The sequence below is a fragment of the Capra hircus genome, chromosome 6 (assembly GCF_001704415.2).
Source record: "Capra hircus breed San Clemente chromosome 6, ASM170441v1, whole genome shotgun sequence".
Classification (NCBI taxonomy): domain Eukaryota; kingdom Metazoa; phylum Chordata; class Mammalia; order Artiodactyla; family Bovidae; genus Capra; species Capra hircus.
Window position 1 is genome coordinate 23,689,238 of NC_030813.1, and position 23,609 is coordinate 23,712,846.

Here is a 23,609-nt window from a genome sequence, read left to right on the forward strand (position 1 = left end):
CACACAGAGTCAGACATGACTGAAGTGACTTAGCAGCTTAGCAGCAGCAAGTAGGAAAATTGACCTCTGAAAATATTCCTACCTGGATAACCTCTGGAAATCCTCCTTATATCTCCAGGACAATGCATGTCGCCACCCCTGCCTCTTGGTCACCCCACACTTAGCCAGATGGCTAGAGACAAGAAAGGTCTGCTGGATTCCTCCAAGGGGGAGTCCATAGCTAATAAATGTGTTACTCTTTGTTTCCCTTTGTTATTTATTATTCTTTGGTTACAACCCAGCTTCCTACAAATGGGCATGTATTATAGAACACGTTGGGGTCTCACGGAGCCCAAGACCCATCGTGAAGGACTTCGGAAAGCAGTGGAATCAGGAAATGGAACACTAGCACTCTTTCTTCCGTCTTTCATCTCTGCTCTTCTCTGTATGTTTGATTCACTTCTCTCTCTCTATCTCTGCTTTTCTGATCTATAAGGTAGAGTAACACGGCTACTGAAAATGCTTTAGTATAATTTTGACCTGTCTTCCAGAGAAAGACTGAATCTGCTTCTTCAAAGAAAGGAAACTTATGGTGGAAGATGGCATCATATACTCAGTCTTGATCAGTCTTGATGGAACTATGCCCCCTTGATTCATGTAAAATCACAGGGTTGAAATAAGGCTTCTGAATAGATAAAACATTCAGCATACACCCAATGCCTTCCAAGGTTGGACAGAAGATCTAGCCACGAGCATTTAGGACAATTCTCAGCTCTGAGTTGAGCCAATATAATTCCTGTCTTAGGAATATTTTCATATTAGTCTGCCCGTAAAGGGATAAAATGCTATATTCTGAGACTTAAGAATGTTATACAATAGAAGGGACATTATTTGAGGATTGCAAATGGAACAAGAATGAAACCATCTGCCCATGAAATCATATCATACTTACTCCTAAGAGGGTAAGTCCGTTGGAGGTGGGAGAGAAGACTAATTTGAAGTGATATGAGAAAAGAGGTAATTTTAAAAAACTGCTTATCCTCAATGAGATATGTGGCTGTTGTCCTTGCTCTACTCCTCTATCCTAGTGGTTTTCAATCCTGAGTAGCAGACGTTTTCAGTGTTTACTCATATTCTTTCCAAACCTTTTCCGTTTTTATACAAAACAGTTGTCTGTGTGTTTTTACCTGCATCTCTGCAAGTCAAGTGATATCCTCAGACTTCCTTAACCTTTGCCTCAGTGTAGAGAAAGCAGAAAGGGCCTAAGAATTTATATCTCCACCACTGACTACTAAGTAAAATATTCAGCTCTCTGGTCCCTGATGGGGACAGTTTAGAGGTGTGACTTATAAGTGCAGAAGTCACCTGTAGGATTGAGCCGAAGTTACCATGTGGGTGTTTGCTTAACCTCAGACTGTTGACTCGCTTCCTTCCCTTTCCTGTCACATGCCATACTTCTCTGTGGTTTTAACAACTCACTTTTATTTGAATCTTCATCTACAGGTCTACGTCTGGGGACCCCAATCTTAGATACTGACTGTCCATTAGAATTACCTAGGAAGCTGGCATATTTGGGAGAATAAAATTCTTCATCCAGGCCATGAGTAAGAGAAACAAAGTGAATTTTTACCCTAGAGAATTAAATAAAAAATGTTCAGTTCAGTTCAGTCGCTCAGTGGTGTCCAGCTCTTTGCAATCCCATGGACTGCAGCACGCCAGGCCTCCCTGTCCATCACCAACTCCTGGAGCTTGCTCAAACTCATGTCCATCAAGCCAATATGCCATCCAACCGTGTCATCCTCCGTCATCCCCTTCTCCTCCTGCCTTCAATCTTCCCCAGCGTCAGGGTCTTTTCAAATGAGTCAGTTCTTCACATCAGGTGGCCAAAGTACTGGAGCATGAGTCCTTCCAATGAGTATTCAGGACTGATTTCCTTTAGGATTTACTTGTTTGATCCCTTTGCAGTCCAAGGGGCTCTCAAGAGTCTTCTCCAACACCACAATTCAGAAGCATCAATTCTTTGGCGCTCAGCTTTCCTTACGGTCCAACTCTCACATCCATACATGACTATTGGAAAAACCACAGCTTTAACTAGATGACCCTTTGTCAGCAAAGTAATGTTTCTGCTTTTTAAGATGCTATCTAGGTTTGTCATAGCTTTTCTTCTGAGGAACAAGTGTCTTTTAATTTCATGGCTGCAATCACCATCTGCAGTGATTTTGGAACCCAAGAAAATAAAGACTGTCACTGTTTCCACTGTTTCTCCATCTATTGGCTTTTCTACCTTTTAATAAATATATAATGTATTCCTATGAAACATGTTTATTTGTGTGCATGCACATGTATGAAAAAGACACATCATCAGAGAGACTGAGAGATACAGATGGATAAAGAGACATTCTTTCTTGTTATTTAAAATAACTTCTGGATTTGAATTAGGAAAAAAAAAGTATGTATTGTAGGTATCAGTCAGGATTTGAAGAGAACAATTAGGAGATACATATATATGTATCTTTATCAGTTCAGCTCAGTCACTCAGTCGTGTCCGACTCTTTGCGACCCCATGGACTGCAGCATGCCAGGTCTCCCTGTCCGTCACCAACTCCCGGAGTTTATATGTATCTTTACATGTGTGTATATATATAAAGAGGTTTGTTTATAAAGGATTGGCTTACACAGTTGTGAGCTGACAACTTTGAAATCTGTAGGGAAAACTGGCTGGTTTGAAACAGGCAGAAGCTGAGCACTGCAGTCATGAAGTAGAATTCTTTCTTCTCCAGGAAACCTGAGCTTTTGCTCGTAAGGCCTTCAACTATCAATAATTGGATGAGGCCTATCCATGTTATCAATGGTAATTCCCTTACTTCAAGTCAATCAGTTGTAGATGTTACCATATCCATAAAATACATTCACAGTGCAACCTGGCCTGGTGTTTGGTTAACTGGGTATTGCAGCCTAGTTGTGTGGGTGCTAAGTTGCCTCAGTCTTGTCAGACTCTTTGTGACTGTGTAGACCACTCAGTACATGGGATTCTCCAGGCAAGGATAGTGGAGTGGGTTGCCATGCCCTTCTCCAGGGAATCTTTCTGACCAGGAATTGAACCCTGGGTCTCTTTCATCTTCTAGCATTTGCAGGCAGGTTCTTCACCACTAGCGTCATGGAGGAAACCCATGGCCTAGTTAGATTGACACAAAAGACTACTCATCATACTGCAGGACTAATAAAGTAAGGAATAAAAAAAATAGTTTTGCTGTGTCAAATTAGCACACAAACATGACATTCCCAGAAACTGCTTGGCATTTATGCAGTAATAAGTTCACATATTATTAAACTGATCATATTCACTTCATACAAAAGGCAGTGACTCAAAAAATAAGCTCTATATATGCTGTATATCTGTATATAGATATATTCATATTTCTAAATAAAAATTGGAAAAGCAGTTAATGCCTTTTGTTGCAGCTAAGACACATTCAGAGGACATTTGTTTGTAGTCCATTCTGTATAATATTAACAACTCTCAGGAATTGCCCAACAGCACCCATCTATAAAACGCTAGAGCGTTGGTAGTGTTCACACTACAGTGTTGAGAGTGAGGGAGAAACGAAGCCTTGGCCTAAGGTATCTAACAAGTTTGCAAGAGCGGTAGTGACAGCAGGATTGCTGAAGAACCACAGGCCCTAGAGAAGGTGCAGTGAGATAAAAATCAGGCCAAGCGGAGTATAACCGACCCAGCCAAGGAGAGGCCATGTAGTGGACTAGCAAAGGCTCCAAGGAGAAGCAGATCAGGCCTGCAGCCACCCACAGGCATGCAGGAGGATCCTGGCGTGTAAAGCACAACTAAGATGCACGTTCCAGTTACTGCCTCTCACACGCTAGCAAGGAAATCCCACATAGGTTAGACCAATTTCTTAGAACTCCTGACTGTTGTTACTGTCCTTCACAAATATTTGGTCTCCTTTTAATTTTGAACATGTGGCAGGATCACATACCTGAGCCCACCTGGAAATTATGTGTGGCCACATGAGGAGTTCGAGTCACTGAACTGTGAGGGTAGTCATTCGTGAGTGTCACTTCCAGACAGAAGCACTTGTTTACTGGAGCTCAGCTCTCCAGGGCTCTCCTCTCCTGCTGGGTGACTGTGAAATGCTGATATGGGTGCTTCTGCTTGCCTGATTGAAGCCGGCTGGAATGCTGAGCCAGCACACGGGGAATGACTGCCCTGGAGGGTGGCCCAAGCCTGCAGAGGACTTCAAATTGTGTTAAGTGACTGAGATGGTTCCGTTTACTGCAGCATAGCTTATAACCTGCCTGAATGTGATGTGGAAACAGGCATAGCGCATATTCAATTAAATAGTTACAGACTTACTAGGACTCTCAGGCAGTTAGTCTCTGTCTCTCTTATAAACTGTTTTGCTCTTTTGATTTTGGGCACTGAGTATGCTATAGAAACAATGAGGACAAGCAAGGAGGGAATGTATTATAGACATTTTTTTCAATGAAGAAAAGGAGTGGTCACAATTAGAAGGTGTTAACTTTTGAAAACCCATGGAGGGCATGAAGTAAAAATCTTAGCAGCTCTTTCTGTCGTCTATATGATTCAGTGAGGAGTTTCTGAGTTTGTAAAAATATAAATCTCAAACCAGCTCTAGAAAATAGGATTTGTGGTCAAGATATTGAGGGGTCTCATAAATCCAGAAAAAGTTGTAAACAACCAGGCCTTTGAAAGGACAAAAAGAAAAACAGATTAGGAATCTCTCTGTCTCTGTCTTTGCCTCCTCCCTTCACCCCTGTTGACTCTGACCTATGGTCTTCTGATCTGAATAGTTTTATCTGTTTACCTTCCTTACACATGAATCATTTGCTAGTGGCCAAATCAGTTCCGGCCTGCAAGCCCTTTCATTCAAACAACCACACCCAACTTTCCTCTGAATTTTTAAGTAATATTCTTCCAAGTACCTGTTTAGCCTAGCTTACTTTGTTAATTAGGTTTGGGAAGTTAAGGCCGCTGGTTGTTAGATGATCTCTAGTTAGACATTCACTTATCCTAGTTCAATCCTCTGCAATGTCAGCAGTTGAACCTGTGAACTGATGATCACTTAGCACGTGCTATGGCTGGGGCATTTTATCCAAAATGGGAGTGGGCAGGGTGGGCACCTGAAAGCACAGCTAGAACAACTTCCCTGAACGTTTATACTTTCGTGGGCTGGACATCAAGGACACCCTGAAAGAGAGAAGGAAACTCTTTTGAGGGACTGCTTCTAAACAACCACCACCCAAATTCTGCCCACTTCCTCTTTGAAAATTGCTAATGTCTGGCCTAACTTATCACCAGGGAATAATTTAGATGTTGCAAACAATGGAACCCTTTGTGTATTTGGAGAAAGAGAAACTGTGAGTAACACTGAGCCCTCCCCTGGATTTACATGAGTAATTATGCTTACAGTGGGGACATGTGAGAGACACATCTCATATGAAAAAGGATCTCCTGAATTCCCATCCCGTTTCTCATTCTAGAGGCATGAGTCAACTTTTTTACCCTATGAAAGTTGATTTTGTAATTAAAAAAAGTCTAAACATGAATTTTAACTTTTTTTTACAAATGCATTGAAATGCTTCTTTTTTTTTTTTATTATTTTAATAAATCAAGACTAACCCAAACATGAACCCCCCTCCCACCTCCCTCCCCATAACATCTCTCTGGGTCACCACCGTGCACCAGCCCCAAGCATGCTGTATCCTGCGTCGGACATAGACCGGCGATTCGACTATTGAGATATAATTGACATATAACATTGTATAGGTTTAGGGTATACAACATGATTTGATACATGTATATATGGCAAAATGATTACCACCTTAAGATTAGTTAACGACCCAGATAATCATGACGGTGTGATCACTCATCTAGGGCCAGACATCCTGGAATGTGAAGTCAAGTGGGCCTTAGAAAGCATCACTACGAACAAAGCTGGTGGAGGTGACGGAATTCCAGTGGAGCTGTTTCAAATCCTGAAAGATGATGCTGTGAAAGTGCTGCATTCAATATGCCAGCAAATTTGGAAAACTCAGCAGTGGCCACAGGACTAGAAAAGGTCAGTTTTCATTCCAATCCCAAAGAAAGGCAGTGCCAAAGAATGCTCAAACTATCGCACAATTGCACTCATCTCACATGCTAGAAAAGTAATGCTCAAAATTCTCCAAGCCAGGCTTCAGCAATACGTGAACCATGAACTTCCTGAGGGTCAAGCTGGTTTTAGAAAAGGCAGAGGAACCAGAGATCAAATTGCCAACATCCGCTGGATCATGGAAAAAGCAAGAGAGTTCCAGAAAAACAGCTATTTCTGCTTTATTGATTATGCCAAAGCCTTTGACTGTGTGGATCATAATAAACTGTGGAAAATTCTGAAAGAGATGGGAATACCAGACCACCTGACCTGCCTCTTGAGAAATCTGTATGCAGGTCAGGAAGCAACAGTTAGAACTGGACATGGAACAACAGACTTGTTCCAAATAGGAAAAGGAGTATGTCAAGGCTGTATATTGTCACCCTGCTTGTTTAACTTCTATGCAGAATACATCATGAGAAACGCTGGACTGGAAGAAACACAAGCTGGAATCAAGATTGCCGGGAGAAATATCAATAACCTCAGATAAGTGGATGACACCACCCTTATGGCAGAAAGTGAAGAGGAACTAAAAAGCCTCTTGATGAAAGTGAAAGAGGAGCGTGAAACAGTTGGCTTAAAGCTCGCCATTCAGAAAACGAAGATTATGGCATCTGGTCCCATCACTTCATGGCAAATAGATGGGGAAACAGTGGAAACAGTGTCAGACTTTATTTTTTGGGGCTCCAAAATCACTGCAGACAGTGACTGCAGCCATGAAATTAAAAGATGCTTACTCCTTGGAAGGAAAGTTATGACCAACCTAGATAGCATATTCAAAAGCAGAGACATTACTTTGCCAACAAAGGTCCGTCTAGTCAAGGCTATGGTTTTTCCAGTGGTCATGTATGGATGTGAGAGTTGAAGAAGGCTGAGCGCCAAAGAATTGATGCTTTTGAACCGTGGTGTTGGAGAAGACTCTTGAGAGTCCCTTGGACTGCAAGGAGATCCAACCAGTCCATTCTGAAGGAGATCAGCCCTGGGATTTCTTTGGAAGGAATGATGCTAAATTGAAACTCCAATACTTTGGCCACCTCTTTCGAAGAGCTGATTCATTGGAAAAGACTCTGATGCTGGGAGGGATTGGGGGCAGGAGGAGAAGGGGACGACAGAGAATGAGATGGCTGGATGGCATCACTGACTCAATGGACGTGAGTCTGAGTGAACTCCGGGAGTTGTTGATGGACAGGGAGGCCTGGCGTGCTGCGATTCATGGGGTTGCAAAGAGTCAGACACGACTGAGCGACTGAACTGAATTGAATACCTCACACTTATACAAATTTTTCCTTTGTGATTAAAACTTTCAAGAACTACTGTTTAAGCAACTTTCGAATCTGTGATATAGTGTTACCAACTATAGTGACTATATTTTACACTACATCTCTAGGGGTTATTTATTTTATAAATAAACGTCTGTACCTTTTTTTGTTTTAATTAAGTGTCTGTACCTTTTGACTACCTCACTAAATTCTCCCTCCCCAACCTCCTTAAAATACTTATTTCAACTATTTAAAAAATAAGAAAAACTAACTTGGGCTAGCATTGTAAGCCATTCTTTTTACAAACAGCTTTTAAGCACCAGAGATTCAAATGGGAACAAGACAAATTTCCTCCTCCTCTCAAAGGTCATAGCATATAGTTGCTGGAAGATAGACAAACACATCATATGTATTACAGATATACACATGTACTGTCAACTAATTATAAACATGGAAAAGGGCCTAAGTCTGTATAAAGAGGCAGAGACTGAGGAGATGCTATTTTGGATAGGTATAAAGACTGAATTGTGAAGATCACCAGTGAACTCCCCTTTTGTCAAAACTGACAGTCAGTTCTCAGTTGTCATTTTACTCAAATTTTCAGCATTGTTAACACTTCATGTGCTTGACCTCAGAGACACCACATTTCTCCCCCAGAAGCTACTCCTTTTTGTCAGATTAACAGGTCCCTCCACTTCTGCTAACTAAAATAGAGGACTACTAAGATGTCATGTGCGGTAGTTTGAGCATTCTTTGGCATTGCCTTTCTTTGGGATTGGAATGAAAATTGACCTTTTCCAAACCTGTGGCCACTTTTGAGTTTTCCAAATTTGCTGGCATATTGAGCGCAGCACTTTCACAGCATCATCTTTCAGGATTTGAAATAGCTCGTGAATCTGAGTGAACTCCGGGAGTTGGTGATAGACAGGGAGGCCTGGCGTGCTGCGATTCATGGGGTCACAAAGTCGGACACGACTGAGCGACTGAACTGAACTGAACTGAAGATGTTATGACTACCAATTTTATACATCAACAGCCTGACCCTTGCCTCTCAAGTCGAGTCATATACGCATTACCTACATGCCATCTCCACATCCATGTCAAATGTTCACCTCAAAGTTAACATATCTAGAACTAGTTTTAGATCTTCTTCATAATATATGCTCTCCATTTCCGATGATCCCTTTCTCAGTAAACGGTAGCTCCATTTTTCCTTTGTTGAGACACCACCCCAAACTTTGGCGTTCTTTACTCCAAGGAGTCCTTTTGATTTTCCCACACACTCTAGCCAATCCATCAACAAACCTTTTAGCTTTACCTTTAAAATATATCTGGAATTGGATACATTTCACTTCTTCCTTCTAACTAATCCAAACTATCTTATTTCTAGCTTGGATTATGACAATAATTGCATCCAGAGTCAGTTCTTACAAGAGACTGATGGTTTTCTCTAAGCTTGAATCATATCATATCACTTTCCTAATAAAATACTGCTTATTTCACCAGAATAATGTTTAGAATCTTTTCTATGGTCTATGTGGAGGAGGCAGTGGCACACCACTCCGGTACTCTTGCCTGGAAAATCCCATGGATGGAGGAGCCTGGTAGGCTACAGTCCATGGGGTCGCTAAGAGTCGGACACGACTGAGCGACTTCACTTTCACTTTTCACTTTCATGCATTGGAGAAGGAAATGGCAATCCACTCCAGTGTTCTTGCCTGGAGAATCCCAGGGATGGGGGAGCCTGGTGGGCTGCCATCTATGGGGTCGCACAGAGTCGGACATGACTGAAGCGACTTAGCAGCAGCAGCAGCAGCAGCAGCTATGGTCTATGAGGCCTTGTATAATCTGACTCTATAGCACCTCTGTGACCTAACCTTGGACCACTCTCTCTGGTTCATCCTGCTTCAACTACACTGGCCTCCTCTGACAATTCTTTACAAAGGTCAAACAGGCTGTTACATTAGGGCCTTTGCACATGCCATTTCTTTAACACAGAACACTCTTTTTCCAGATAGCTGCATAGATAGCTGTACTTCATTGACTCTCTGTTGAAATATTATCTTCTCAGAGATGTCTTCCCTAAACGATCTGTCTACAACAGTGAGTAACTCTACTTTGCCAGTCACTCCTTTCAGTGCTGTTACCAGTATACATGATTTTTACCACTTAGCTCATCCAATATATTCTGTATGTGTAATTGCTCCTTTTTGTTGTGTGTCTCTCCTCACTGGACTGTAAAGTATATGAACAGTGAGACTTGGCATTTTCATGTCATATTCCCAGTGTCTGATATGTGCAGGTGTTCAATAAATGCCTGTTATCTATGGGCTTTCCAATAACCATGAATACTAGCAAAATAAAATACCATTAATCAGAAATAAATAGAAAGATGGCTGGTCTGATTAATAAAATATTTACTTGCAAATTCATGAATTTTCCATCAGTAATGGGCAAAACTAACTTTGAGTAAGGCTAAATTTCTGCTGGCTTTGAACAGTAAAATCCATTTCTAATTACTATATTGATTTGGTACATGCAAATGTGCTTTTAGAGGGCTTGACAAAGTTTGTCCTAAATTGATTTACCAGGTCTTCCACAACGTGTTATCTTTAGTTTGATTACTAAGCTGTTTGCGGTAGTTCTTGAAGATGTTCTCAAAGCACTTCAAGTGGAAACTCCAGCTCATTTCAGGTCAAATATTCTGAAATTCTGAGTTTAGAAAAGCCAGAATACATACAGTTCTACAGCATGAATAGTTCTTGGATGTTCAGTATAATAGCGTGCATATAGCTATTTTAAATGTAAACATGTATGACATGACACCCTTAATCTATTCATAATTTTAAAATTAATAATGAAGCTAAAATTAAAACTAGGAGAAAGGGCTATTTCTCTCCAATGTGTGTGTATAAGTAAATAAATATACATATACATACATTAACAATATATTAACATATATTTCTTATATTAGGAATATTGAAATATTCCTGACTATGCACTATGGTATTTAACCTGTCATATATTGGATGCCAATATACTTTTTAAGTTCATTCAGCAAAATTTGTCGAGCACTTACTCTGTGACCAGAATCGGGATATGAAATGATGATACAAATATAAATAAAACAAATATAAAAATATTTATTAAATGCAAATTAATGATTGCCCATAGTCTTGCCAAATTTTACAGAAAACATATCCTCTCTTTATGAACTTAGCATACAATTCCATAACTTATAGTTTGCTCCCTGACTGAAAAAAAATCCAAAACAAACAAGCATATTTACTCTTGAACATATTAGTTATAACAACTTTCCCAAATGAGTAAAACTAACTTTTGGAAAAAACATGGTTCAATAAAATTTCAAGGGCAATCCAAAAGATAAACAATAAGAAGGCTTTTTACTATAAATCTCAAATAAAATCTATTTTGATTATATTTTTCATAGAGTTTCTATAGTGAATAGGGTAGAACATGTTAAAAGTGTCAGAGGAATTAGCTTTAAGATAATAAATCTAATTCTCATACAGATTCATGGCTCCATCAGGATTGGCTATATACTCTGCAGGTTCTTCAGCATTTAGCTCCATCAACTCAGGTGAAAATAGGACAGACATACTGCTGTCTGCCGTCAGCTACTCAGAATGAAGTGCGTGCCTCAGATGAATCAAAACCAGAAGCTACTATTCAACTCTTAATGTCAAAATGATAGTACTTTATCAAGAACCAAAAGGAAAGTAAAAAATTTCAAAGACGGATATTCTCAAAACAGGATATAAAATGAAATATCTTTACTTTTTTTTTTCCTTTAAAAAGTTTCTAGATGTAGCAGAACAGTTAATAGCAAATTAACATTATCCATTTACTATAATTTGTACCAATGGAGGTAAACTGTGACGGAGCATTTGAATGCATAGCTGACTCCAAATTCTCAATATTTTCTTTTTTTCCATATATGTTTATATTCATAATTACTTTTGATGAAGTAGCACCGTATACCTAAATGTTTGCATAGAGAGTATATGTGCAACTCACATATAACAAGACTTTGAGATATTTATAAAAATCAAAGTTTTATGTTCATGTATTAAAAAGTAAATATATTTTTAGTCTCCTGGTAATTTTGTTATATAACAGATACACAATAATTCTGGGCTTTACTTTTGAACTAACATAGTAACTTTTGTGTGCTAAAGTGATATTTCTAGTAAGTGGGCAGCATTGTTCTATATGGTAGTTTAGGCACTCAGCTCTTTCCATGTGAGGTTACACCCTCTCTAGGACTCTAGAAGTCTCTGAATTCAGCTATAGATGGGAGCCCATAGGCTGGAGAATACATATCTGCTGCTTAACTGTCTAGTCAAAAAGTGATGAAACACTTCAGCCCACATATTGACCAGAACTAGTCACATGGACCTGCTCAGATGCAAGCAGGTGCAGGTGGGAAACGGAATCCGTATCTAGTTAGACGCTTTGCAGAGAGTATACTAAAAAAGGGGAAATACAATTTTTGGTAGATGGTGAGGTTTTTTTGCCAAGTTTTTAAAATTTTTTCTTTTTTTCTTCACAGAGGATATTGTTGAATTTAGCATCCAGGCCATTGCGGTAACTTCTTGAAAATGTAAATTCCATGTCTAAGGTGAGCTGATGCAAATGGTAATATAATCAAAGACAGACTGGGCAGTCTAACAGGATAAAAAGAAGCATGACAGTAGGAGATAGTACGACATCTAAAAAAATACCTTAGATTTGGCTCTATCAGTAGGCCCGCTATGTGGACATAATTGGTCTCTAGTTAATAAGCTTCTGTCTAGTTTTCCTTGGTGTAGGGTCCAATTTTCACTAGGAAGATGTGTCTGCGTTGCAACAGTATGGAACCAGACACATGCATTAAAGGCACCTGATGATAATAAGATGTGTTGTAAAGTGATTATGATTCATCACATTTTTTCCCACACATATTTCAGCTAGGAGGTGTTCTAGACTTGTAGCGGACTGAAGGGTGTGCCTGAGAGGTGTGCCTTTATTTCCTATCTGCATCATAAAACTATTCTATGGTGCTGACAGTTTAAGCCCCTGAGCTTGGTACTAAGTTTTTTTTTCCAGGATCTGAAAAGTGAGTCCAAATATCGGTGGGAATTGTATCTCTGCTTGCAGTATGCGGGAAAGAACATTGAGGAGTTAGAAGCAAGCATCCCTGGACATGGTTTCCTGATCTTTCCTCAAGCAGGCCCTCTTTTTCACCTACAGGTCTTGGCATCCTTGCCTTGCTCTGTGCCATCTGGCTAGGGGCCAACTTCCCAAATCTGCCTTAGCAACTAGCTCTGTCTGTGCTCAAGAGGCCGTATTCAACAACTCCTTCTTGAGGCAATACCCTGTTCTCTCAGAACTCATATTTTCATGGCAGTTCTCGGCTTTATTACCCGCAAGGGCCCTTTTCATTACCTATCACAGTGTCTGGCATATAAAAAGAGCAGGATTCATATTGATTGAATGTATTGTTTGCTTAAATACCGCATAACAATCTTAGAGTTGTGAACTGGGCAGAAGAATTTGGACCTAGTGGCAGTCTCCCTGAGCCAGGGACAAATCCTTTGGCTAAAAAGGCCTCCAGGAGGCTCACCTAACCTCCAACTGTGAGTTTCTATTCCTTGCAGACCATACTGCTGAAGCCACACTCATGTCATCAGCCAATTTTTTAAAACTTCTTTTCGAGTTTGAACGTTAATCCTTGTCCCCGACCTTTGCCGGTCCTCGGTCCTTGGGGCTGAGGTTGGTTGGGGAGATGGGCTGTGGCGAGGTGACCTTCTTGCTGAGGGAAATCTGCTCCTCATTAGCAGTCCAGAAGGGAACATTTGGGTCACAGTCACTCTTTAGCTTCCCATTCTCTCCTTCACACTCCTTCCAACCCGAGGATACCAGAATGGGGACCCGCCTTGGGCTGCAGTGCCCTGCAGGTATTAGGAGCACCAAGTGGGTATCGGATGATGGACTGGAGCTGGGGAGGCGGATGTTGTGTCACCAGTCCCGACCAGTCACTGGGTGTGCAGTGTCAACAGTGAAAAAGGCGACCCTCTCCGCTGTTTCTCTTCCCTCCCTTTCCCCGCCTAGGGCTAACCTAGGTAACTCAAGAGTTGGCCGGGGTCGCGTGTCCTCCCGTCCCCATCCTCGGTGGGCAGCCTGCTCCCGTGCCCCGCACGCTCCGCCACGTCCCCGGCCGGAGACGCTCGAAGCGGCCCCTCCACCAAAGCTGTGGATGCAGGGGTGGGAAACATTAATAATCACGACACCCCTCCCCAGCCCCCCACAAAAGCCCCAGTAGCAAAACAGGCAGTACACCCATCACAGCGGAGCCCGTCTCTCCAAGGTAAGTTGTTGGTTCGTCGCCGTTTCGGCGATTCTCTCCGGACAGCTGCGGCAGCGACAGCAGCTGTGAGGCGGCCCCGGAGCTCCTCGCGCTCTTCCTTCCTCCGCCCTTCCTCGGCCGCCTCTCACCCCAACCCCCTTCCCTGCTCTCTTCGCCTCCTCCCTTCTTGCCCTCTCGCGGGCCACGCACGCACACACCCGGAGACACCCTCCGCACTTGGCTACTCACACTGCGGCTTAACCCAAGCCGGCAAGGCACGGTTGCCAAAGCGGCGTGGGGTGTGTGTGCGGGGTCCAGGGAAGAAGGCCAAATGGGGCTGGGGGTGGTGCCATGGCAGAGCCTCTCTCCTCCCAGCCGCGACCCCCCGCCCATTCTCCTTCCCTAATCCCGGGCTGCCAGCAACAGTGACACCTGAGCGGTGGACTGGGCGGTGGAGGCAGCAGGCCCGCCGATCTGGCAGCCCAGAGAAAACAGAGCGAGGGGCGGGGACGACGAGGAGCGGGAGGCGGGGCCAGAGGGGAGGGCGCCGCTAACAGTGAGTGACGCTCACGCTATCCAATGAGCGCCCATAGCTTCAACGTCAGGGGCAGCAGGGGGAGGGCTCCGCGGGGAGGAGGAGGCCGCTCCGGTGCTAGAGGAGGGGGCCGGGAGGAGGAAGGGGAGGAGGCGGAGGCGGGAGCGGTGGCGGCAGCGGCGGCGGCGGCGGCGGCCGAGGCGGTGGTGGCGGCGGAGGGTAGGTTGCGCCGGGGACTGAGTCTGCCGAGCTCCGTGGCTGTGCCTGTATGAGTGAAGGAGCGGCGCGGGGAGGCAGAGGCAGGCGCGGGCGAGTGAGGCGGCGGGACGTCTCCGGCGGCCGCTGATCAGCAGCGGCGCTCGGTGTGGGGAAGCAGCGGCGGCAGCAGCAGCAGCATCGGCGGCCACCTCTCCGCCGCCGGGGACGCCGAGGCGCGGCTAGTGGCACTGACATCGGCGGCCCTGCCTCTCCTTCCTCGCCCCCGGCCCTCCCCATGTGATCGGTCTTAATCCCAGCAGTGTGCGCGCTTGGGGCTCCATTCCGCGGTGCCCGATCTCCGTGCCAGGGTGGGTGCTCGTGTGTGCGCTTCCCCACCCCATCCCCCTTCCCCCAAGAATAAAAGAAGAACCGAGAGGCGTGCTTAGAAAATAAATAAATAACCACCACACACGCGCAGCCCAGAGCAGAGTCGGCAGGGCTGGCGGCGGCGGAGGAGGAGTGAAGGCGGCGGCGGCGGAGGAGGAGGAGGAGGAGGGACGCGCGGAGAAGGCAGTAACTTTAAAGCCAGCTCAGAGCCCAGAACCTCCAGCCAAGCGGTTTGCAGCGCGGCAGCAGCGGCGGCGTTGAGTGTCTGGCCCGCCGGTCCGGTCGGGGTGTGCAGTAGGACGGACGAGCAGCGCGTCGCTGTCCCCCGGCGGCTGGAGATGTCCGAGCCCAAGGCAATTGATCCCAAGTTGTCGACGACCGACAGGGTGGTGAAAGGTAAGCGGCGCGCTGCGATCGCCTGGGTGCACCGTGTGCCGCAGGCACCCGGGAGGCTCGCCTCCCCTCCCCCCGCCTGGGGTTCTCTCCTCGCTCCAGCCACGGACCTTCTAGGATATTGTGCAAGCCTCAAATCCCCCCTCTCTGGCGCGCCCTTCCCCCACACTTCCCACCCAGTCCCACTTGGGGCATTTTTATTTACGGGGGCGTCAGTTGGCAAATGGCTGAGCCGAGGGGAGGCGGTGGCGGGGGTGGCGGGGGTGGCGGTGGCGGGAGGGGGCGCCCGGGGGGGTTGGTTGCTGGCAGGGTGTAGCTGCTGTGACAGAAATAGGAAGTGGGTGGCTGCTCGCGGGCTTGCATGGGATCGGGTTTATGGTTTTCGTTTGCAGAGGGAGGGGTGATTTATGGCTTTTAAAAAATTAATATGGCATTTTTATGTGGCCGTGGCTTTCCACCGCCTGCCTCGCCCGGGCAGGGTTCTCTCGGCGCTCTATTGCAGCAATTCCCTCTGCGCCCCCTCCCCCTTCCCCTCCCCCCGAAAAGGGCCTGCACAGGACTCGCGAGAGAGCGGGAGAGCGTGGGGGGAGCCCGGCGCTTCCTTCCGCGCGGGGCGGGAGCGGCCGCACTGAGGGGGCGGCGGAGGGCACGCGCCGGGGGTGCGGGGGGCGTGGGAGGCGGGGGACGACCCGCGAGCCCGGCTGCCGCCTCAGCCCCGGGATTCCCCGCCAGGCCCTGAGAAAGACAGGAAAAGCTGTTCCCCAGCCTCCCTCGCCGCCCCCAGCCTTCCCCCGCCGACCTGTCATTGCTCTCGAATGCTGCCCTGCCGAAGCACACCTCCCCGGTGCTGGTAACTTCACCCGGCTCGCCCCTTCCGTGCCCCTGGCACCCGCTCCTGAACGGGCTATTTGATTCCTATCATTGGCTCTTCTCCCCCGCCCCGGGATCACAGACTCCAGGCAGCAATGGCTCTGGGGTTTTGGGAGGAGAGAAGCCGGGATGCCTGGGGTGTGGAAGGGGACAAGTAGTGGTCTCCTCTCTCGCACCCGGGAATCCATCGTCTCCGTTGTACTCGTGGAGTGGGGAAGGGACCATGCTATACATTCTGGAAGGATGAAGCAACAGAGCAGATACACCAGCTTTAAGTAGTATCCCTACTTAATGTAAGCGTCCCTACACTCCTGGGGTCAGGACTGAGCAGAGCAGGGATGGGCATGGGCTACACGCTGAGCGGGCCTCTGGAATTGGAAACAGCTCGGGCTGGTATAGAGAGAGAGTGTGTGTATGCTTGTGTGTTGTGTGTAGAACAGAGATTGTATCTCATGTGGCTTGAGCAGGCAACTAGAGTGCAAGGCAGTGAAGTCATGTGCACCATGAACACTTAGGTGAAGTAACCCAGCAGTCGAAAAACCATGCATAATGAATGCCTAAGTCCTTCGGAGACTTCAGAAATGTTCATGGCTCCACTCAGGTTTGCTCAGTTTTTTTGTTTTTGTTTTTAAAGTGATGTGTGTGTGTGTGTGTGTTGTCTTGTTTTGGTTCTATTAGAATCATTCCTGCTTCGTGCAGTATTCATAGACCCATCAAGATAAGTAAGTAGTATCTCTGCCAAAATGACTTGAAATAGGTCTACAGATGCACAACTGTTCTTTCTGCAGGCATGGATTCTCATGTAAACAGTCAATTCAAATTCATTCAGAATTATGTTTTGTGTTAAGGGCCTGTGTTGACATTTAAAAAAAATTAAGACCTTTTGCTGAAATAGCAGAAAATAACAACTGTCTCCCTTAAGGTGTGAAGTTTAGGTGTAACTCCAGTCTGTATGTTGAGATTACCTTTTTTCAAAACTTGATATAAAGCTTACAATTTCTATGGCAGCAGTAAAATGTGTCAGCAATGAGGAAACACTCATATGTGCACACAGAAGATCAGTTCTCTGTTTTAAGTCACCAAATGTGGCTTCTTAATGTAATTGTAAAATTGTCATCAAGTGAAGATTGTGAATTGTTCATACATTCTGGCTCAGTGTCTTTAATGGTTTATGTGAAAGTGTATTCAACCATTCCATGGTTATTCTGTCATGCTTTTTTACAGTAATGTATACATATGATCATAAATGGCTTTTCATTATACATACACACGACCACCCATAATTCAGAAAATTTAGTTTGCAGGTTTTTGCAGAACTGAAATGTGGATGAGTATAATAGACTCAAAATAGGAAAAGTTAATTTTGCATATTTTTTATAGGGATCTTGATGTGAAATTTTGTGAAAATTTTGTTTATTGAAAATGTTTTATTGATGAATCCTGATTTTAAGGTGGAAATACTACTGCTATTCCTCTTATGCTTTCTTATAGACTTTTTACTGTTGGCTTAAGAGGCGCTATTGAAAGTTGGCTTTAACATTTTGTCATACCCATGAGTTTTACAATTAATTGAGATGATAATCTGTTTTGATTATCAGTCTTCTATGACATAGCATTTCCACATGAATATATATGTATATACTTAGCAAGTAGAAAGTACGTATTTTCAGAATGGAAAGCGGATTACCAAAAGATTTTTCACAGTTACAAAAATTTGATAAGATACAATTCATGAAGCCATGAAGCCATGACTTTTAATTTTGTTAGACTTTATCTTTGTGATCTGAGATTGACTCATTTTTTTAATGTAGGCAAGGGAAATTTTTGTGTTCCATAAGCATTTTTTCATTTTAAGCAGTATGGATAATATTTACTCTCACATGGGAATAAGAACTTGGATCATTATTATTGTGGCAGGCCATGGCATTTGTTTACAGTTATCTTCATTACTGTGATCTGGCTTTTATTGTATATTATACTGCTATTTATGAATAAAGCTGTGCTTGTGGTTTTGTTTGTAGTAATGCGATGATGTGACAGCTTTCTTGATTTGTGTTTCCAAAACACAACTTTAGAAAGATAGGCTGAGTTTTAGTCTCAGTTGTGCAATTTTTCAGATATTCAGCATCTTCTTGAAGGTGTTCACACATACTGGTCAGTTCGTAAGCCTAAAGAATGGAAGGGAATGGCAGCATTGGAGAGGGAAAGCATTCATTTAGATAACATCAGAAAGTTACTTCATCTAGCTAAACTGGAGCGGTTTTATTTAGACTGTTCTTGGAATAAAAACAGTGCAAAGTATAAAAATTCAGAGAAAACATCTTGGTAGTGCCATTTGTTGGAAATCAGAATAACTTGATCCATTTACTGTTTGATATTTTAAAAAAGAAAACACTGTATAATTATAAGGCAAAAGACAAAGGGCAATAAGTAGAAGAATAACTGTGTCCCTGTCCCAGTGGTGCTCCATGGGCCTCGTTCCAAATTCTGGCTTCCCTTCATGCCTCTCTGCCTGGTCCTGCCTTTAAATCTTGTTCTGTGGCCCTAACATTCCCTATGGTCTGTGGGACTCTGTCAAACAGGCGGAGGAAATTGACCTGCATGTGTTGAGTCTGCTGTTTTGTTCCATCTCTTGCCCTTTCCTCTCTTCCCATCTTCAGGTATTTTGTAATGGGCCTTTTCTCTTAATCCAAATTAGTTGAATGGTAGACATTCCAGATACTACGGTGAGTTGTTGAGGGGTCAATTCCTGGAAAGCGTTTTTGGGGAATTTCTCAAAACCCTTAGATTGGAGACTCTTGTGCTTTCTGCCAGATTGCCTCTGACTCTTGGGAATGCAAACAAACAAACAAAAAAACCCCCAAAACTAGAGCTGTCTTTCTGTGTTTTGTCAATTCATATAGTATTTGTGCAGACAAAGTACAGGTAGAGAAATTCTGGAAAGATATCTAATATCTTATAAGCAAGATGATTGTTGCTAAGTAGAATATTAAGTAAATAGGGATTCATGCCACTAGTGTTTCTAGCTGAGAGAGGCTGCTGTATCAGTGATAACTGTCATGTTTGGTTCTTGGAATATTAAATAATGCCATTTTTTTGCTGTGTGTCAGGAAGAGCTCATTGTGAATTTATTTTACTGATGTTTGTTAAAATCGGTTGAGGTTTTCCATGTATTTGGTTTTCTGTTTGAATTTAGTAAAACTGCATTAATTCAGTGTCACTAATTGAAACTTTGACTAAATTTCCTTGTTTGGTGGCTGGAGTTTACATCAGCACTGGATGTGACAAAGGGGGTCTGCTGATCTAATTAATACTATAAGCAACATGATTTGGTCATAGATAATAGAGAACAAATTCTTATCAGGACTTAGTGAACAGCATGCAAATTAATGCTGTTAATTACAAATTAGATTGATCTATTCTTTAATCCTTTCAGGATTTCTACTATAAAGTAAATATAACACAAGTGCATTATTTTCAAAACGTTTTGTCGGCTTAAGGCAACAGTTGCAGCCAGGATTCTGGGAAACTCCAGTGACTCTAAAGTACCATCAGTTAGAAGAATTAACATTTAAAAAATAATAGTTTTTTGGAAACTGTGGGAAGAGCCTCTGCTTTAAAGAACAATCTATATTAAGACATCCAGTTAAAATGTGAAAAAAAAAGCAAACACTTTAGAATTTAGTTTCAGGTTTACTCTAATATTTGTTTATATTAGTTTAGAAATATGTCTTATAAAATCTATTTATTTATGATGTGTTTTTATTTGTCATTTTAGAGATATGAAATATGACTTTGATATAGTGTGCATTTGTAACTTTTATAATTGGCCCCTTATGCTTTTCCTTATCTTTTTTGTGGCAGCCATGTGTAAAGTTGAAACTGATTATGAAACCAAATAAAAAATCCATTTAGAGTGACCTCCTTGGAAAACAGCATTTTTCTAGACCTACTTTCCTTTCAGCAAATCCAGTTAAATTACCATTTTGAAACTTTTAGACACTTGTAGAAATGTTACAAAAAATGATGATTCATGATATTGAACTTAGATAAAAACTAGCAAATCATTTTGTTAATTTTTTCAGCAATTTTCTAGAGTCGCATTCTGTTGATGTTTAAGAGGAATTCAGTGAGATTTTTGAGTTCTAGCTTCCTATAATCCCACTGTTATGTGTTATAATGTCACAGGATAGTCCTATATGTAAACAGGCAGCAATTGTACTCATCAGTCACTGGTGAGAACAGAGGATCATGAAATGGGAATAGAGAGCTGGGAAGGTTACCCTTGATCCACTCACCTGGGAACCGCAGTTCAGACACTGCTGACACAGAATTACAAATGACAGTGTGTTAATAATGTATTTTCAGGGTCACTCAAGAATAGTCAGAACCATTAATACTGAAATCCATGAATGCCTTGGCTCTGCAGTGGTAGCTCATGTCACATTTTATAGTTGAAGAAATGGAGACAGAAAAGATAGAATGGTTGGTCACAGGTGGGACTAGAATGGAGGTAAGTGTAAGCAAATTCTTCCCTTTAGCAAAGAGTCTCTTCTCTCTTGAGCATCTGTTTGGAACTGTCACTTCTTTTAGCAATATCTAGGATGTCACATTTTGTTTCAAAGTTTTCTTTACTGAATTACTGACTGTATAAAATAGTTTTATTAGAAGAAGCTTTTGATCTCTATGTTTAGCAGAAATTTAAATTTTGATGATAAATGTTATAATCTGGTTTGATCTTCGCATGAGGTTAACTAAGGAAAACTGTCAAACAGTGTTTCCTATTCATGTAAATATGTACTCGGAAACAGAAATAGCATACTTTCCTGTTAAGGAATTTTTTATACTTTTATTTTGTAAAGTGTTATTGTAAGACTCTCTGTCTGAACTACAGATAACAACCCATGTTGTTATTCTGGTTTGAGGATTTAGTTAATTTCTAGAGAGAGCTCAAGTGAAAATAGGAGCCATTGCTTCTTAGGTGTTTTACTACTTTTTAAAAATACAGTCAACTGGAAATGATGTATACTGAGACAGAGTTTCAGTTTGTAAACTGTCTTTAATAGTCTTTGCATTTTCAGCATTTTAAACCCATTTTATTTTATATTTCCATCTCCTGTATTCATACAGGCTGTATTTATCTATAAGCTATCAATTATATTTTATGTAAGAAATCAAATAAAAAATTTGATATTCCTCCATGGTGAGGGATTCTGAGTAATTGCTTAAAACAGAGGACTATAAACTTGAGGACTTAGACCTATTAGTTTAGTTCAGTCGTTCAGTCCTGTCCGACTTTTTGCAACCCCATGGACTGCAACATGCCAGGCCTCCCTGTCCATCACCAACTCCTGGAGTTTACTCAAACTCATTTCCATTGAGTCAGTGATGCCATCCAACCATCTCATCCTCTGTCGTCCCTTTCTCTTCTGCCTTCAGTCTTTCCCAGCATCAGGGTTTTTTTCAAATGAGTCAGTTCTTCGCATCAGATGGCCAGAATTTTGGAGCTTCAGCTTCAGCATCAATGAACACCCAGGATTGATCTCCTTTATAATGGACTGGTTGGATCTTCTTGCAGTCCAAGGGACTCTCAAGAGTCTAATCCAACACTGCAGTTCAAGAGCATCAGTTCTTTGGTGCTCAGCTTTCTTTATAGTCCAGCTCTCACATCCATACATGACTACTGAAAAACCACAGCCTTGACTAGACGGACCTTTGTTGGCAAAGTAATGTCTCTGCTTTTTAATATGCTGTCTAGGTTGGTCATAATTTTCTTCCAAGGAGTAAGCGTCTTTTAATTTCATGGCTGCAGTCACCATCTGCAGTGATTTTGGAGCCCCCCCCAAAATAAAGTCTATCACTGTTTCCATTGTTTCCCCATTTATTTGCCATGAAGTGATGGGACCAGATGCCATGATCTTAGTTTTCTGAATGTTGAGCTTTTAGCCCACTTTTTCACTCTCCTCTTTCACTTTCATCAAGAGGCTCTTTAATTCTTACTTCACTTTCTACCATAAGAGTGGTGTCATCTGCATATCTGAGGTTATTGGTATTTCTCCTGTCAATCTTGATTCCAGCTTGTGCTTCATCCAGCCCAGTGTTTCTCATAATGTACTCTGCGTAAAAGTTAAATAAGCAGGGTGACAATATACGGCCTTGACGTACTCCTTTCCCTATTTGGAACCAGTCTGTTGTTCCATGTCCGGTTGTAACTGTTGCTTCCTGACCTGCATACAGATTTCTCAAGAGGCAGACCTATTGCCGAATTTCAAATCCATTTCACAAATGCATTTTCAGGTATTTGAAAAATAGATATATAAGCTCTGAGGAAGGAGTTATCAGTTGTTTAAATGCTATTTATGGAATTGGATGGATTCCTTTTGAGACCGTTATAGGGAAGATTGGAACCTTGTGTTTTTCTTTTTATTTCTTAGTCTGTTCTTTTGCCTGACAGCAAAATATAGTCAACTCTGTTTTAAAAGATGGTCTATCTGACTTTCTATGAACATTTATCCCTTGCAGCTGGAAATTCTGCATGTCTCTGCAAAAGAGAAAAATGAGTAGAAATGGAGATTTATGTTAACAGCTGCCTGGAGATTATGACATACTACCTTTCAGCGTTTGTCAATTTCAGATACTTGCTACAGTTGTGAAACCAGAAGAATGATGGTTGATATTCAGAGAGCATGTTTTATTCACATGCAGTTAAATTAAAAACAATTCCTGTCAGTTCCAGGATTCTAAGGGTTAAAGACTTTGGTGACCGTATAGCTCCCAGTTTTCTTTTTGGGAGGAGCAACTGTTTCTGATTTAAATTTTCAGTTGTCTACATGTAGTAGTAGGATGTTTTGGAAATTATAGTATGTCAGTGTCTAAACTGTGTCTCCCAAGTTGTTGCATTTACTTGGAAGTTACATAAAATGATTTGTTAAAATGTATATTCAAGGTTTTAGTTTGAAAAATATGGTCATTGAACCAATAGTGCCAACCTCAATGCCTTGCTCTTTATGCATTGAATAAATTCTTGTTGAATGATTTGGGCAATGCAAAATTATCAGGTGCCTCCAGAAGCCATAAATGGAGACACATTATGTGTTTATATTGAGTTTATTATATCACTTCTGATTCTCTGTAAATGGTTCTGCCTGGTTGATTGGAATGCTTCCTTCTCTAGCCACATCAGGGAATGGACTAGGAGAAGGCATTACTAAGGTGACACGGTTAGATTGAGGGCAGTTTTGTTGTTTGGTCATTTGGACTGGCTTTATGCCAGCTGAGTTTAAAAGGCTAAATCCTTTTCAACTTAGCATATTAACTTGAAAGCTTTCTTTCAGTTTCTGCTGTATTTCTCCTTAGCCTGACCGATTTCTGACAAGTGAGAAAAGATATGTTAATCATTCAGTGTTTGATTTATTGGGTGATTTATATGTTTTAATTATTGTCCAGGCATGGTCATGAAGAGAAAAATGACC

At 42.4% G+C, this 23,609-nt stretch overlaps 1 protein-coding gene across 2 annotated transcripts in view; it reads left to right on the forward strand.

The window, feature by feature from the left end:
• Nucleotides 14,480–23,609, forward strand: part of PPP3CA (protein phosphatase 3 catalytic subunit alpha) — a 329,583-nt gene continuing 320,453 nt past the window's right edge. The window contains exon 1 of one of the 2 annotated variants that reach the window (XM_018049270.1): nucleotides 14,480–15,270. In XM_018049270.1, the coding sequence (XP_017904759.1) occupies nucleotides 15,213–15,270 (58 nt within the window). In that variant the 5' untranslated portion in view covers nucleotides 14,480–15,212. The remainder of the gene's footprint in view (nucleotides 15,271–23,609) is intronic. The other variant, XM_018049271.1, reaches the window with a different exon arrangement.